Source organism: Accipiter gentilis, chromosome 34 (genome assembly GCF_929443795.1).
Source record: "Accipiter gentilis chromosome 34, bAccGen1.1, whole genome shotgun sequence".
NCBI classification, from domain to species: Eukaryota; Metazoa; Chordata; class Aves; order Accipitriformes; family Accipitridae; genus Astur; species Astur gentilis.
Genome location: NC_064913.1, coordinates 17,097,730 through 17,116,502, shown reverse-complemented (window position 1 = coordinate 17,116,502; position 18,773 = coordinate 17,097,730). Strand labels below are relative to the sequence as shown.

The 18,773-nt window shown below is 39.6% G+C and overlaps 1 protein-coding gene across 15 annotated transcripts in view; it reads right to left on the bottom strand.

Annotated features, from left to right (window-relative positions):
* The window catches only part of ATF7IP (activating transcription factor 7 interacting protein), a 107,878-nt gene that overhangs the window by 43,728 nt on the left and 45,377 nt on the right, over positions 1–18,773 (bottom strand). For 10 of the 15 annotated variants that reach the window (XM_049792091.1, XM_049792095.1, XM_049792096.1 and 7 more), the window contains 2 exons: positions 6,709–7,769; positions 303–389 (listed from right to left, as the gene is read on the bottom strand). In XM_049792091.1, coding sequence (XP_049648048.1) covers positions 303–389; positions 6,709–7,762 — 1,141 coding nt within the window. In that variant the 5' untranslated portion in view covers positions 7,763–7,769. Of the gene's footprint in view, positions 1–302; positions 390–6,708; positions 7,770–12,687; positions 13,310–18,773 lie in introns of those variants that run through there. The other 5 variants (XM_049792092.1, XM_049792093.1, XM_049792089.1 and 2 more) reach the window with 5 other exon arrangements.

The window sequence follows — 18,773 nt, the reverse complement described above, 5'->3', positions numbered from 1 at the left end:
TTAGTGAGTACCAGTGAAAGGATGAGAGAAATGGATGCTAATTGAAATACAGGAAATTCCATTCAAACATATCAAAACTTTTTTTACTGTGAGGGTGGTCAAACACTGGAAGTGGAACACTGGAAGGTTGTGGAGATACTCAAAACCTGTCTGGACATGGTTCCGAGCAAACTGCTCTAGCTGACCTGGTTTTGAGCAGGTGGTTTGGACAAGATAATCTCCAAAGGTCCTTTCCAACTTCAACAGTTCTGTGTTTCTAACACGTACGACCAGTAGAGCGTAATAGTTTTAATATTACGTACTTCTCTCTGTGTGCTTCTCCTCTTCTTTGTGGGCCTCTTCTTCTCTACCCTCTTCACTCTCCTTTCTTCTCTCATCCTCCACCTCTTCTACAAACAGAACAAAAAACCCCAAGTGTTACTTACGCTGACCTACAAAAGTCTTGTAAGAGTCCAATTGAATGCTTATGAAAAACCATGCTGGGGAAGGCAAGAGAAATAAGTGTGACACAGAGAGAAGGCAGAGATGAAAAAAATCAGAAGATACCTTCAGAACAAGAATTTGAACTACCGTACAACACAGGAAGATTGGCTTCTGGATTTGCTTAGCTTTAAAATCAACTGAATGCCTCAAAGTTACCTCTGAAATTTTTAATGTAGTTAAAGTTCTCAATAAATTATTTTATTTATTTTTCACCTAGGAAAAAAAAGTATAAAAATTTCAGTAACAAAATACTAATATATTTCTCTATCTATTTACAATTGGCAAATTCACCCATAATCTTTATGGTAGAAAAGGCCTAGATTCTTCTTTTCTTAACAAATATGAATTTTTGTTTAAAGTTTCTTCCTGATACAAAGTATCACAATTTAAGACTAGTTATTTAAACACATAACAGTTCAGGAAATTCTTAAAAAAAGAAAAATCTGAAATAACACCTCCAAATGCAAAGAGGTTAAAATGAGAAATGTTAACACTTCCTGAAAACTTTTATTACATGTACCATGAATGTCCATTATGTGTTTTGTACAGGCTGTATTTGCTACCTCCTGTGCTCCCTACATACACCATAAAACTATTACTTTTAAGATTACATTAAAATTGATCCAGAATATAACAGAACAAGTCAGCACTTGTGTTATGCACATCTTGATCTGTACACTTCTCCAATTTCCTATTTTCATTTTGTTATTACAGCAGAGTTTACTAGCTTTTTTAGACAAAGTTCTAGCTGCAAAGATATGCCTGGTGTTCTCTTAACAATAAATTTAACTTCTATTATGAAAAACATTTGAATGATTTAAAATAAGACACCTAATAAATCAGAAAAAGGAAGGAGTCAGAAAACCAAAACCTGAAATTATCAGATTTTTCATTTTGTTAATTTATACAAGAAATAATATTCATACCACGTAAATTCTTCAAACCCAATCTGATTTATTTTCAAGATAATAAAATGGCATAGTGCCTATGCCACCTGCTTTTTAGACTTATAGACAGGCTTCATATATTTAATTGTTATCCGTAAAACAGGACTCATTTACCTAAGAATCTAAAGGAGAGTCATTAAGTTCAAGAGTACTTTTCCCACAATTTACAGATTTTAATATTCAACTGAAAGATACAAATATTCCATGGAAAGATACACAGACCTAGAATGTCTTTAAAATATGTTGCAAGTTTCAAAGCTGAGCTAAGTTCTATGTAGAGAACAAAGTAATTTCAAGGACAAGTTAAGTCCCTTCCTTACAGGCTTCCATCACTCTGAACAAGTTTAGCTCATTTAACTAAAAGTGGTTTAAACACGGTGCCCAGCTAAACCTCTCTAGTTAAGAAGGTTCAAACTATAATACAGAGATAATTTTACAACTGGCTAACAGCTTTTTTTTCACTGATAAGCTGCGAACTCGTTATCCTGATGCCAGACAGGCAGAATCCTTTAAAAAAATAGTAATTTGATATCACTAAGTTATCACTGCATTTATCAAACAGTTGTCTTAAGTCACACTATTTGCTGTGGATCTGAACACAAAGGTGGTCGCCCATCACTAAACAGTTGATAATACCTTTAAATAATTTCTACAGCTACAAGCATTTAGATCTGCTTAATGACTGACTGGATGCATATCTGAATGTCAGTTCTGCCAAAATATACATATAAATGGAAATAAAAATAATAAGTAAGCATAAGAGTATCTGAACTGTATTTGCAAGTTATTTTTTACTGCGCTGTCATACTCTTACTGTTCCGTAATCCTGTAACCACAACATTCTCCTTATAGATTGGCTAGAACTGTGCTGTGCACCGACAGCAATCACAAGAAAGTACAAAAGCATAGCCTTTCTAAGCAGTGTATCCTTGATCAAGCTCTACCTAGAAGTTACGATGAAGCAGAAACACAGGATTCGACTATTTTTCTTTAGGAAGAAATCACAGATTCGTGTATTTTCAAAGGACTCATCATGACCCAGACAAGCTGGAGAAATGGGATAACAAATGCTTTATGATGTTCAACACGGACAAACACAACCGTTCCGTACCTAGGAAGGCAGAACCCTTGCAATGGCACAGGCTAGGGCCTGCATGACTGGGGACCAGCTCTGCTTTCAGGACTCGCATAGACAGCAAGCGAAGCATGAGCCAACAGCGTGCCCTTGGCAGCAAAGGAGGTCCACAGCATCCTGAGCTGTGTTTACAGAACAGAGCCACCGTACCATAAGAAGTGGTTCGTACCCTTTACCTGGTACTCATTATGCCACCTCTTGGTAAGAAGCAAGGGACTGCTAAAGGGCTGGGAAACATGACCTGTAAGAGAGGCTGAGGGAGCTAGGCTTGTTCAGTATGGAGAAGACAAATCTTAATGAGGACTTAAAAAACGGCTTTTCAACACCTGTAAGGTGGCTTTTGAGAAGATGGAGCCAGACTCATTGTAAAGGTACATAGCAAAGAATAAGAGACAACAAGTGTAAGCAGAAACAAGAGATTCCAACTGATAGAAAGAAAAACATTTCCAACATGAAGAGAGTCATAGAATCATAGAATCATTTAGGTTGGAAAAGACCTTCAAGATCATCGAGTCCAACTGCCAACCATACCCACTAAACCATGCCCTGAAGTGCCTTGTCTATGTGCTTTTTGAACACCTCCAGGGATGGGGAGTCCACCACTACACTGGGCAGCCTGTTCCAGTGCCTGACAACCCTCTCAGTAAATAAATTTTTCCTAATATCCAATCTAAACCTCCCCTGCTGCAACTTGAGGCCATTTCCTCTTGTCCTATCTCCAGCCACCTGACAGAAGGGACCAACACCCTCCTCACTACAACCCTTTTTCAGGTAGTTGTAGAGAGCGATAAGGTCTCCCCTCAGCCTCCTTTTCTCCAGACTGAACAGACCCAGTTCCCTCAGCCGCTCCTCAGAAGACTTGTGCTCCAGGCCCCTCACCAACTCGGTTGCCCTTGTCCAGACATGTTTCAGCACCTCAACATCTTTCCTGTAGTGAGGGGCCCAAAACTGAACATAGTATTCGAGGTGCGTCCTCACCAGTGCCGAGTACAGGGGAACAATCACCTCCCTGCTTGTGCTGACCCACTATTTCTGATGCAGGGTAGGATGCCATTGGCCACCTGGGCACACGGCTGGCTCATATTCAGCCGGCTGTCGACCAGCATCCCCAGGTCTTCATCTGCCGGGCAGCTTTCCAGCTGCTCTTCCCCAAGCCTGTAGCGCTGCGTGGGGTGGTTGTGACCCAAGTGCAGGACCCGGCACTCGGCCTTGTTGAACTTCATACAATTGGCCTCGGCCCATCGATCCAGCCTGTCCAGATCCCTCTGTAGAGCCTTCCTACCCTTGAGCAGATCAACCCTCCCTCCCAACTTGGTGTCATCTGCAAACTTATTGAGGGTGTACTCGATCCCCTCACTCAGATCATTAATAAAGATATTAAACAGAACTGGCCCCACTACTGAGCCCTGGGGAACACCACTTGTGACCTGAGTCATTGGAACGGGTTACCCAGAGAGGTCATCCAGTCTCCAGCAGTGGAAGTTTTCAAGATCTAACTGGATAAAGTTCTGAGCTACTTTGTCGAATCTCACAGCTGACCCTACTTTGAGCAGGAGACTGGACTAGAGACCTCTTGAGGTCCCTCCCAACCCGAACTACTCTATATTTTGGTCACAACTCTCCTGCCTATTATAAAATAAAATAAAAAATTATCAAGTGATCCAAACACAAAGAACAATATTCTCTTCTTTAGTTATTTATTACCACATTTTTAGTTAAAAAAAAAAAAAATCCATAAAGAACTTAAAGATTACCACTGACAAATCCAACATCCATTAATCGGTCCTCCAAAGCCTGTTGGACAGAAGTGTGTCTGATTTCTCATTTGCAAAATCCAGTGGACCAAAAATGCAGTTCTGTCTTTGTCTGCTACATTAAAGAAACCTCTTTTCACCATATATTCAGCTCCTGTTTGCAGATAGTATAGACCTTCTTAATCTTCTATTGGATGAACAAAACTTAGGTTCTTTTAAGCCTTCCAGTAAAAAGTTTGTTTCCTAAATGCTGAAATATTTTTTTCAGCAACTCTGAAAGCCTTCCATTATCCCTTTTTGAAATAAAAACCAGAAACAGAAATATTATTGCAGAAAAGTGGTTTCATCAGTGCCATTTAAGTGTAACTTATTTTCCTATCTGCGAATTCAAGAATTTTGACAGCTAGTTCTATCACAACACAGGAACAAAAGTTCATGTTTAGTTGTTTATCTGCCATTCCATGCTCTGAAGTTCTCCTCAAACATTACTTTCTAGAAGACAAGCTGTATCCTTTTAAATGTTAACTGCACTCTTAATTCTTAAAAGGTTGTACTTGGGTGGGGTGCTTGACTTCAGTCTCCCTTAACAAAAATCAGTAACAAGTAAGTTCTCTTTCAAACTATCTCTGGAGGGCATGAAATGCCATTGCTGTAGAGAAGCCTAGAATCAAGGTGTCTAGAATGCAAAGTGCTAGCAATTCTGAGGAAGACAGACTTCAGATTTGCTTTGGTAGACATACTCATCTGGTCAAACTTGACAGATTAGGTAAGAGAAAGAACATAGCAACAGCTGCACTAGGTAAAACCAACAGTTCACCTAATCCAGGATCCTATCTACAACACTTCCATGTCAACAGTAGATGATCAAGTAGGGAAGAATGTAAGGAGGAGAAAAAGAACATAGTTACACAGTCCCAGAAAACTTCCTCAGCTTTCTGAAAAATTGCTTGTTTACTTACCCAAAGATCTTCCATCACAAAAATCCTGTGCCAACGTAGCCTCTGTATTTACTAATTCTACGTCAGAAAAATATTCTATTAATCTGCCAATTTGAAGAAAGTCTTCTAGTACCATTCTTTACATCATTGTTTAGCCATACTGGTTTTCATCTGGGCTTTTTGAAAACTGTACTTTTTCCATTAAGCAGCTTGCACCTGTGCCTCCAATATAGCATCTTCAAACGATCTCCACACCACCTCCAAAGATTTAATTCTTATGGACTCCTTCCAAAAGTTAACCTTTATCTTCTAAGATAACTCTTGTCTTCTTATACAATTGTTTCCTGCCCCTGCAACCTCTCTGCTATTAGTTTTGTTACTGAAAAAATGAAACTGGCAAAAAGACTGCAAGATTTTTGTATTAATACTATGTTAAATTTAGTACAAAATAGGTCCCCAAAAGATTTGCTTGAAATATTTCACAGAAGGTACTATTCAGAAAAATTTAAATTCCCTTCTCTGCTACTTGATGGGCAAGCTTTACAAAGCTTAGAATGCAGAAATTAACAAATGACTGCTGGTTAAGGACAGAACATACTTCACAGTGGCCAGTTTTCATTTCATTAACAGTCTCAGTTACAGCCATGCAACTGTAAAAGTCATAAACTATTACAGCCAATAAATAAAACAACTAGTCAACAGAATTGGTCCCGTCACCAAAACTGAAAATCTGAAAACAATATTGCTGGATACAATTATTTCAGACTTCTGCAAACTGTAGTCCAATATTTAATATTCACTTCTGCCTCTACTACAAGAAGAGACTGAAGTACCTGCTTACTGCAATCAATGCTTTCAAATGTTAATCTGTTGCCACAGTCACCAGATAAAAGGTCAATAAAACCCACTATGAGTTAAATGTATAAAAACTATATAGCATGAAAACCATACATTATTTGCATTTTTTCATGAAACCTTTCCAATATTGTCTTTTGGTGAAAAAAAGAAATTTGAAACAAATGGGACTTTGTGGTATGCCTGGATTACCAGCATGTTTTTATTCTTATTATTTATTTGCACATTAAAGAAAGTTGAGATCCTTTCTTCCCCTCAAGAACAGAAAATGAACACATTTCTCACAAATCCTTCTATTTCATGTCTGGCAATTACTCATCTTCCCTCTTCTTCCACCCACCATACCACCCCAGTCTGCAGAAAGTATGAGAAAAAAAACCCAAACCAAACTAGATCTTGAAGATGACAGTTTTTTGGTGTTACCTTCATTTTTTTTCTGGGCCTCAAATTCCATCCTTGAGAACTGTAAGACTACGTAACACAGAACTGGTGGGTAAGACTGCCTTTTCGATTTAGAAACGTCACAAGTGTGTCATTCTAAGAAATGAACAAAATCCCAGACTTGAATCAAAACTACCCATTTATAAAATTCTTACCTGGAAGACTTGACTTGTTTGGTAGTATTATTTCAGTATGTTCCTCCTTCTCATCACAAGCATCCTCTTCATCAGACAGTACTAAGAAAGCTTCTTTTGGCAGACTTTCACTGCTTTCCTGCTTGGATGGTGAACCTAAACAGTTGTCTATCTTCTCTTCTAAGTCTGGGACTGTGTCATCCACTGGAAGCAGAGAACTTTTAGAAAAACAGCTCAGTTCATCTTCAGCAGGGGCTAGTTTTTCCAAAATTGGAATAATTTCATCTGTTTCCATAGAGTCAGTATTGTCCAAGATACTTCCACTTGGCTCATCTATTGTCTTCTGAACAGTGGTTTCTGAAAAACCTGCAGGGATGCCTCGTTTGTCCTTTGGTTCCTGGTCAGCTTCCATACTGCTAGAGATGGCTTCTTCTTCTCCAATAGCATCTTCAACAGTTCCTTCCTCAGTCCTTTTTGCCTCACCAGATGAATCAGAATTAATAGTTAAGTCATTTGCTTCTCCCTTCTCTTCAGAAGAGTCACTGATACCACAAATTGATTTACTTTCACCTTCTGATGGGATGTCACTCTCTCTTTGGTCCAAATCATCTTTTGTATTATTTTCTTCATGGAAGTTATCTTTATTGCTACCAAGCACTCCATTTTCAGCCTCACAAGCTAAAGCAGTATCAGTATCTTTATCTTGGGCAGGAGTAACATCCTCTGGAGACAGCGTTAGTTTGGGTTCTATGTCATTGACTATGTTCCCTGCCCTACTTTCAGGGCTTTTTGCTTCACTAATTTCATGAGAAGCGGTTCTTCCTTCTTCAGAGTTAACACACAAGTCCACTAGGCCATTAACTTCCCTCTTGTCCTCCATACAGTCTGTATTGCCTAAAGGGGAATTTAAATCAGAATCTCCATTCTCATGCTTTCCATTTAACAGTTTAACTTCAGTTGTCTTCAATAGCTCCTCTTTAACCTTATAGACAGCTTCAAGTTGTTGTCGATCACTTACTCTCATGGTTTTTCGTGCTTTAAAGACCTTTTTCTGAGGTTCATCTGTGCTATCCATCTTGACCCTTAAAAAAAAAATCAGAAAGAATTGTGAAGGTAACAATTTATTATCATCATATGACAGTGTTCCTAAGAAAGACTGTAGCATTTAGCACATTTTAAAAGCAATCCGGTTTAACTGCATCTACAAAAACAAACCTGACGACACACTTAAATTTTGTTTGTCCTCAGAAAAAGTGAATACAAGTTTCTATGTACGCTGCACAAACACATGTATGTAAAGATCACTGAGATTACACTATAACATTATCTAGTAATATTCTGACCACACATTTTAGACTAGTTGTCTCATAGTATTATGACAGCAAAGCCACACAATGAGGTTTTCTAGCTAGAAACAGATATTGTATAAGGGCCAGCAGCCTCTCTTCTTATAAAAAGTAAGAAATATTCTTGGTCTACCATTTTACATTTATCTTTCCAAAACTATGTAATTTCACGAGTTTCAAATAGAATTAACAACTGGGGTAAATGACAAGATTTTCATATCAAGTAACTTTTGAGAAAACTTCAATATATTGAAAGAATTTCTGAATGTGTTATTAAGGTACTTTTTTTCTTCTGTAGAGATTAAATAGACATTCAGCCTCCATATTTATACAATGGTTAACTGAACTTGGGTTTTTAGAGCACTTTCATTCAATCTGCAATAATATTTTACTAAGACCATTTGTGGTCATAAAAACTACAGGTCCTTTTAGAAAAACATCCTTTTTCAAGGAAAACTGATGGGTTTGCCCTTCATAATTTTATTCATTCCATCCACCCATGTAAATATTAAGAAAAATAAGAACATTAATATATAAAAAAATTTAAGAAAAATAACGTTCAAAAATCTACTTTATCAAATCAATAGAGTTAAATCAAGCATAGAGCAAGCATTACCTAGGAAGTTAAAATCTTATTTCATTTGCTTCCATTAAACAAAACAAACAAAATCCAGAGTTTCTTGTTTTAGAACGCAGCTTTGAAAGATTAGCTATAATATAACAATATTGTTCAGAAGCAACTAAGATCTTGAATCAGCTGATGCTAACCAATTTAACTCTACTGAAGCTACTACACCATCAGAAATTATTCCCGTCTAGGATATGGCTTTTCTTAAGTTTCTCAAAACATGTGAAAATTCACTTGGGTAACAGTACTTAAAAGATATTACAGCAAGTAGAAAAAAAGAAACAAAATAAATCAGGCAGACATCTCTATACGAATTTTATTTTATTTTTTCCACAAGCACCAGATAAGTGAGTTTTCGTACCACTGATAAAGCAGAATTATTAGATGAAGAATGCCTTTTAAGTATTTAGTACAGTTCATTTTGCATCTTCCCCCAATCCACTTTCATTCACAGAGCTGAGAAATTCATTAATAAACTGCATTTTGTCTTTTCAGGTGGGGTATACTTTTTTAAAATTATATTTTGATTAAAAAAAAGCAGGACTACCGCCAACCCTAGCTCAGATCAGTGATGTTTTTATACAACCAAGTCATAAAATTCATAGAACAGAGATTCCACAGCCTGTAAGCAACAGTCTGGCTACACCCTCTTTGTAACTAACCTTGCCTACAAGTTTTATTTAGGCAGCCATAAGATCGCCCTTTAGCCTTCTCTTCAGCACATTAAAGTTGTAAAGCTCACTCAGCATCTCATCATAGTTCATGTACTTTAGCCTTCTATAATTTTGTTAATCCTCTGCTGGATCCTTCCTAGTTTACGTGGAAGAGTTTGTTCATTAAGTAAATTATTTAACATTTATGCATTACCCAACTACAATATTCTACAGTAAAACGTGAATATATCTTCTAAGCTACAATATGAATTCAACTATCAAAACAAACTCTAAACCTTACACTTGTGTCATACTGTACTTTGCAATTATAAGGCTTCTTTTACGCTTAGTTAGCATGACCTGACAAAAATACGAACAAAATAGAAAGCAATATGATTAAAAAAAAAATCCCCGTTTTCCATTTCCTATTAATGTAACACTGAGAATCCTTTCCACTTTATTTCAGTTCTTTTCTGCATGACAACCTAGAATCCTTGTATTTGAGTAACTGATGGTGCTTAAACAACACTTTGATTCACACCTCAGGAACAGATGAACAAATCTTCACATGAAGTTGTATCAGCTATAGACTCTCAATAATAACCATTAAGACATGACTTTTGCCAGTCTGAACTAGATTTTCTGAACGGGATTGCCTATTACTGCATTGCCACTAGTGGGAGCAAAGTAACACCTACAGAAACACTGATCTGAAACATCAATTTACTTGCTTTTAGAAAAAGTTCTCATCACCTAACCATTTCCAGTCAGATGAAATATGAACTGCCCGTGAGCTGTTTATGTCTCTCCAGAGCTGCCTACATGCTAAATACGGTATCTTCATATTCCTCCAGAAGAGGATACATTTAACACACTAATTCTAGTCCTGAAGTTAGGAGAAGCATATCAAAACCTCTAGTATTTCAGAAGTGCGCGTGCAGTTTTTGAAGGCACATCCTTTCTTTCTTCCCAAGAATTTAGAATGTAAAGCATATTTTTTCACATCACCATAAAACCATGTATCAGGCTGTCACGTAATAGCTATCATCATCATACTCACATTCCACGCATATAATCCCCTACAACCAGCATGCATACTGTTACAGAGGTATATTTCGCATATTTGGAAAAAATTATCCAATTTGGGAAAAAAAAGGAGAAAATTCCAGGCTTGGCTAACTTTGAACAATTCCAAAAGCTCCTAACAGGTGACCAGATAGTGAGAGTCTTCTGTTAAAGTAGTACAAGGATGCAGGGCCTTTATATAAAAACTAAGACAAGTAGTTTGATCTCCCAGACTACAACGGCTTCCTTTATAAGCACTACCCAGAATTTAAAAGTCCTTATATTACAAAATTCACAATCCTACTTTTCCTATGACCAAAAGATATACTAACAGAATAATAAAATGTTCACAACTTAAAATCAAATTCATAAGTGCGTCGCTTGAGTAATCATAAAATATAACGTCAAACAAATTAATATTTTCCGCTCTAGCTTCTTTAAACATCTAAGGAGTCTTTCACTCATATTTTTAACATGAAATAAAATACAATAAATAAATACAAAGTAAAATGAAGGGCACGTCCTCTTTACATTTGCCAAGAACAGCAGTCTAAAAAAAAAAAAAAAAACCAAAACCAAAACAAACCCCAAACATCAGAATACCTTTATATTGATGCTTCCTTACTTTTTTCTTAAAAAAACACTGAATGAATAAGCTTGAATTTCCAACATATTTCAAAATAATGTTTACTTTGTATCTTAGGATATTATCCAAAATCTAGTTTAAAAACAAAGCTCTAATACAGTTCTACTGTGAACCTGTTCGAAAAAAAGGCTTCTCATAAAATTCCATTGTTAGATGGTTAACTCGTGCATATTTTCAGCCCACAATCTTTTGCAACCAAAGAATACGCAATAAAAGCTACCGTGACAAAATTATCAGCATAGATGAGATTAAAAGATGAACGCTAAACGCCAGTTAACAGCTAAATATCATGTATCACTGCAGACCAGCCTTAAAGCATCTCCAGCCATACCCACAAGGGAGCACACTGCAGCCAAGTAACAGATTTCATGCGAGAGCCGAGTAAAAGAAGAAACAAATAAATTGGTAACCAGTCCAGACAGGTTTGGCCATACCAGTGCAAGCCAATCAGCAGCCATCCGACAAGTACTGCCTTCCAGTCTTTCAAAGGGGTAAGGAGGTTGCCCTTCAGAGAGCAACTCCAGAGCAGGTTGCATGAATTCAGTCTTGCAAAAATAAAACATTTAAAACGAGTCGTGTTCTAAATGAATGTATGTTCGTAGCCTTCCTTTATACTTAAAAATTAACACAAAGTTTAGCTATGTTTGCTATGCAGCTCTCTCATCTGATGCTTAGGTATTTTCAGATTTTACTCATCGCGTGACCAAGTCACAAGAAGGGAACGAGTGGCCGAGGCACTGAGCCAATGGAGGGGCATCTTTTATTTCAAAGAAAGGTGTTCGTATGGTGCAGCACAAAATGACTCCCGCATGTATGTAAGGGTTAAATGCTGTAAATAAGGTAGTAGGTTTTGGTTCCCTTTTTTTGTTTTGAATTTTTTAAACACAATAATCAATCCTGAAACACCAATACACACAAACACTGTGTATATTACTTTAGACACTATTTATGAAAATTTCCTTTTTAAACTTGAAAGTCGTATATACTTCAGCACCAGAGACACAAACACACCATTAGGCACCTCCCTCCAGTAATATCTGGAGATTTCTTTCTCACAACCAAATGTGTGCTACATGGCAAAACCAAAACATGCTCTCTCAGCAGTTAAAAAGTTTTCCCTCTATTTCCCTTTCTTGTTTTAATTGTTATTGCTCTATAGAGAGATCGCAGCTCTAAAGCAACAAAGGAAGGTATTAGCTTAGCTGCTGTGGATTAGCCTATAATCGTCTGCTCACATGAGCGGCCCCAAGAGCTGCTTGAAACGTCAGCCAATCAGCAAGCAGCTGCCTGAATCCTGCCTGGTAACAGGCAGCAGACAAAGAGAAGGTCATGGAAACAAGGGGGGGCGGGGGGGGAAGCTGGAATCTAAACAATAGTGCACAATGTGGTTTGCATAATACCACCGGTCTAGAACAGCATTGGCACAGGGTTCCCGGAGTGCACGCAGTGCTAGCCAAAAGCACCACAACCATAAATATTTGCCAAAGCACGAGAACTACGTGGAGGAAGTGAAGCCTTTGATCAAGAAAATCAGCGCTCAAATATGCAAGTCTACTTAAAAAATATCACAGTCAAATCAAAGAAAGCAAGGCAGCAAATGGCCAGGAGTATTTTGTTCTAGATGGAGAGTTCCAGACAATGGAAGTGGTGAAGAGAACCTACCTTTGACGTAGCGGTTCATAAAAAGCAGCTTTCAGTTGAAATCCTCTATAGCAATGTTGATATAAATTGTCAGAAATTTAAAAACTATTTTCAAAAAAGAAAAAAAATAACTATGTATGATCTACTCTTACAGAACACGTGCTGAAATAGCGCGCCAACGGTTTGTTTTTCTACCACTAATACAAGTCTACTTATCTGACAATGCAAGATGCACGCCACCAGGTTGCTGAGATCCACGCACAAATAGTTGCAATATGTATGCAATAAATCAGAGGACGTGTAAGTGCAAACAATATTCCTTCTAGCACACCACAGCTGATTTGAGTTTTGCTCCCTTTTAGCCTAAAATTATGCTAGTGTTGGCTGAACACAGCGAAAGCAGAACGTGCCCTTTTCTTAACAAAAAACTACATCCCCATCCTGCCCTATTTCACCTAGCTCACATACAGCAAAACAAGGCCCACCGTAATTAAAACCACCTTTAGCCTGTTTCCCCGCCTCCCCCGTGTTCCACGTCCAGCACTGGGGTTCGCGGTTTAAGAAACAAGCGGCGCTCTCCCCCGCAGCAGAGCCCTGCAATTTGCCCAGCGCACCCAAGGGGGAGCCCGCCGCCGCCGCCGCCGCCCCCGCCCCGCGGGACGCGCCAGCCCGCGGCCCTCGCCTCGGCACGGGGCTGGAAGGGGCCCGATTGGCTGGAAGGAGCAGCTGCACGGCAGCCAATGAGAGCGCAGCTCCTTAAATTCTACCCAGCAACAAACCCACGCGAGGCAGCCGGCAGTCAGTCGGCCGGGGCATGACCCGGGACGAGCGGCCCACGGCGCAGGCGAGCGGGTTTTTCCAAGAACGAAGAGAAAGTTGAGGGGTTTCACAGTTTGAGACCCGGAGCTGCACAAAAGCGCTAACCCGCGCGTGTGGCGCACTGGGGGGCACGCAGCCGCAACAAAGATTCGGTGCTTAACGTGCAGGAGCATTTTTAGGCTATTTTGAGACTACTGCATTTCTGTGATGTTAAGTGCCGAATCGAAAAAACTGCTGAGATCCAACTCGGCTTCACGTAGGGCTGCTGGCGACCTTGCCCTTCATTCAATACCGTGCGGTGCCCGTGCTCTTCTACTGTCCCAACAGAAGCATCAGAATCAGTGGTTTTTCACAGGTGCAATATGACTTCTGCCTTGCAAGTAGAGGCCATTTTCCCTCACCCTTGCAAGCTGCCTTTTGAAGAACCAGGTCAGTAGAAGATTAAGTCCACATGTGTATCTATGCCTAAGCAAAACACCCAAATGGATAGTTATGGGCTTGGTAAACCAGAGTAAACTCACAGTACGGTTTCAGACAGGTTGTATGGTCTTGTGTACTGTACTCGATTGACAAATTCACATACAAACTTGAACTACGCTCTCAGCACTTTGGCGTCACAGTCAATTAAGCAGTTGTCCTGTGTCTTCTCGACCTCCAGAGGATAATACTGCCTTTGACTTTGGCTCATGAACCTGTTTCTCATACTAAATTAGTGATGTTAAGAGTTCCTTTCCCATGAGGCTTCCATGCCTCATGGGAAAAATGGATTCCTCATGGGAAAAAAGGACTATCAGGCCCATTTACACAAATAAGATCTTTCATCTGCTGGTGGCTTTGCAGAATTGTCCTTACATGGTTCATCAGTTTATGCCTTGATAACTACTACACATAAAATGTATGCTTTTGACGATGGAAGAATGGAAAACAAGCAAGACACTTCCCTGGACAACTTTTAATTAAAGACATACTCTAGTTAGGCTTATACAAGCAGCTCAAGTGCCTTAGAAACACCCGTTCTGTAGCACCTGAAGCTTAAGCTCCTTCTCCAAGAAGAGTTTTGTCTTTTTCTTGTAAGCTACATTTTAACAGCCATTTAGGTCATTAAAACAGTAAAACCACCTGAGTGGAACTCAGCCAGAGCAACAGTGGTAGATACTGTGTTTTCTTACTTCCCACAAGTATTAGAGATTTCAACTTTTATCAACAACTCAAAACATAAGCTTTCAGTTCAGCTGTGAGATCTCCAAACACTAAACAAGTGCTGCTGTTTGAGATATCTTTAACAGCAGAATTCAGGTTTTTCACAGATTGATTTTTTTAGCACAAGCTAAAGCACTAAGAGTATGTTCCTTTCCGCAAAAAATGCATTTAATTAAGTTTTATATGAAAGTTCAATTTGTGCATTATAAGACACATTTGTGGAATGGTTTTATTATACACAGTTTAAATGTTATACTGCAGTTCCATCTTTGGGACAGGATTAACAGTTACCACTATCCATAAATATGAGGAGGAGCTAGTAATTCCATAGAAGTGGACACGAACTGCCAGAACACTTCTACAATTAAAAACTTATCCAACTTCCGATATTCCAGACTTAAAACCTTAACAATCTAAATTAATTGTTCATGTACATGCAGGCCAAAAAAAATGAGAAACTCTGTGAAAAAAATCTTAAAAAAAAAAAGGCAAGGTGTTCTGTTCATGTTTAGGCTTTTCTATGCATGATAAAATACAGTATTTTTTCCTTCTATAGGTGAAATTTCAAGTGAAAATGCAACCAGCTATAGCTGTGAGAAGGTGTTACTAATGTGTGCAGAACTGCATGGGTTTAAAGCAGATCTCTTTACAAGTCTTCTCTTAGTAACACTAGTCTAATGAAAACTTTGATATATTTACCCTTAAAATTCTGTGAAGTATTTTCTAAACTAGTTCACCCATTACATAAGCAAGTAAGAGCAGTGATGTAACCTAGGCTTTCAACCACTTGCAACTTGGTGACATCAGACTGCAGGGGCGAGCTGTCTGAGGCTAACCGTGGTCCTCTGAGGTCACTTCTCAACACTAAGTTAAAAGAAAACTTGCAACAAAAAAGGTGACACTACATTAAAATGCTTTTGTTTGTCATGCAGACACACGCCTGTTAGAAGTTTTTTTTGTGAACGTCAGATTTGCTCAGTAGCAAAAAAAGCAACGATTTAAAATGGAACTAAAAGAGCAGCTGACTAGTTGGCTGTGGGAACCTGCTGGTTTTGTAAAGTATCATCAGGACCCCGCTGGCTCGTTCCTTGCTCAGACCAGTCCTTCCACAAAGCCACTGCCAAACTCCCACCCAGCGCATCACCTCGGACTGGTGCAAGCTGGTCTTTGGCACGCGAAGGAAGCAGCCCTTCCATGATTTCGTTTAATGGAAGCCCAGAAGGGATTTTTCATAATCTTTAGTTTGGGGGGCAGGAAGGCTATTCGCCTGTTTTCCACACGAAATGATGAATTTTCGTTCCGTAGGTGTCGGAGGCAGGCCAGCAGGGAGCCCCTGCAGCCATCTTGCCCCCTCCCCAGCTCCCGGGCAGGCCGAGCCGAGCTCCCCCGCCTGAAGGCCCGGGAATGCGGGAAATTTGCATACCCGCTCGGGATTGGCTGCGGGAGAGGTGCTTTGCATAAGCCAATCCGCAACCGGGAGGCGGAGCCGCCCCAGGGGGCCTGAGCAAATCTGCCCGGCAACCAGCTAAAAATAGACCCGGCGGCCCGGCGCGCCACCGAGACGGGGCGCGACAGAGCGCCCCCCCGACGGTGACGCGGCGCCCCTGGGAGAACGCGCCGTGCGGGGCCTCCTCCGCCCGGCCCGTGCACCCGCGGCGCCGCCGCCGCTGCCGGGGAGGGGAGGTGCAGCGGCACAGCCACCCCGCGAACAGGAGGAACGAAGGGACACCCAACCTCCGGGTGCTGTGCCAAAACTGGAGGCCTTACCTGCGGGTCTGGCACGCTTAACTCTCTCAGGTTTTTGTGTCTTTTTTTTTCTTTACTAGGAAAAAAATTTTCTGAAGTCATTTTCTTTTCAAATCAAAACACAAACTATTATGATCTGCACATTGTCTTCTTTCTCGCCTTTGTTTCTAAACACGCAGAATAGAAACCGTCCTACTCTCTTCAATATGCCACGTCAATTTGGTGACGTGAAAATGGAGTCATCCACAACAGATGTGATCCAATCCTCATTCCACATGGTCTCTCACACCTGAAGCGACAGACTTCTTTTTGGCTCCTGAGTTACCCCTCGGCAAGACACACCTCACCAGCGACACACCTCTACAATTTGTGCGCTCGGACTAAAGGCAGTGTGGGATCTGGAAAGGCGAGCGGGCTGAACCAAGACAAACTCTGTGAACAGATAAGGCATCTTGAGAATAAAAATTAAATACATAATGGGGTAATTAAAGCACAAATGATTATGTAAATACGTGTTCTATTATGAGTAACTTCAGCAATGACCTACGTGTACAGCATTTTACCATTTTCAGCCTACAAAACAGGTATCATCTACACAAGTTTCATTTTCAGTACTAATGAAATGACAGCGTAAACTCTTCTGACTGCAGCAGAAGTAAAGAGGTTTCGGCACTTTTCCATCCACCACATCTGTCCCCAGGTTTCTGTTCCATGGAACTGGTTAAAGGCAGGTCAAAGCCAACATAGTGAGATGGGTGAGAACAGCACCCAGTACACACAGGACATGTACCCCTGCCTAATCCAGGTCTTTGGCAGCCTGAAAAGCACCATCTGATGCGTAAGGTATACATAAGCACCTCTGGTATGTAAAAATGTATTTTCCACAAGGCCGTTGCAATTATGTAAGGAGGGGAGGAAGAAAGGTGGCCAATACAGATGGTCACAGAGTGAATGCTGGCAACAGTTGATAGCTTTTGAATGACTCAACAGAATCACAGAAATTAACCAGAAATCCCAACAAAAAGGTTAAAGTGAAGGAAGAAAAATATCTGAATATAAGAAATCTTCAAAATAACATTAGAAGGACCCCACCCCCCAAACCAAAAACCACAAAAAGAGTTTGTTGTAAAAGCTACAATTTACCAAACCTTTACTACCCATACCTACTGTTAAAACTATGTCACAAGCATCCTTCTTTAAGGGAAGGTAGCTTACTCCACAGATGTTAGTTAGCTACTGCTAACAAAATTTTACTAGCAACTGTGCCCCCACTGCCCACAAGACAGTTATTCATTGATCAGAGGCTAAATGTTTTCCAGAAGAAACGAATGTTGGGGAAGGATGGGAACTCAAAAACAAACTTACCAATCCAATAGTCCATTCATTACTAGATACAAGAGAAAAATTTAAAAAGCGTGTTTTCAGTGCTGGTAACCCACTGTATTAATACACTAAGAACGATAATACAGGTAATTCATGTTTTTACAACAATAAGCAGTCACTCTCTAATAAATTTCTATGGCAGTCAATTTCTTATTGTACCAAACATACAACAGAATAAGATTTATTTACCCTAGTAAAAGTGTACAGTGGCAGATTAAATTGTCTTGGGTCAATGGGAAGACAATTCTTTTTTTGTATTTGCTGCTAGGAAAAGATTTGCCACATGTCTCAAAGTTGTAAAGACTTAAGAAAATTACCCGAGGTGTTGCCAAACTGCACTTTAAACTCAAACACGTAAGCAACCAGAACATAGATGATTCTTCAACTTAAGCATGCTTAGAACAAGCTCTGCAGACAGACTGCCAGACTTGAATTAATTCTTTGCTAAACTGACCAAGGAACAGGAAACAGAAAGCGGACAAACACAAGGGTTTTTTTTAATGTAGTTCCAATCGTGGAAATAAATGTTAAAAACAATAGAACTAGTTTTGAAATGGGTTTTGATGACAAAAAGTAACCTGAAATAGTATAGATTCTTGCTGTAGTCTTCCTTTCTAGAACCTTCAGCATACCCCTCTTTTCTCACTATACTTGCTGCATCATCAGTAGACTTATGATCTCACTATACTCTATTTGCCCGAGTTGTTTTGAGACCAAATGCAACATCTTAGATTTAATTCTTACCATACGAGAGTCTGTCTTTTCTCATTAGTATCTTCTCGCCATGCTTTTAAAATTAAATGCAAGTAGGTATAGATTTTGAAATAATGTCACACTAGTTCTAAGTGGCACAGTTGTATTTATCCTCATCAGCAGCACCTTAAACAAGCAGCAAGGCACGATATGCCTTATTGATTTCTGAGGTGCTGACTTACACCTAATACCAATACACTCATGTC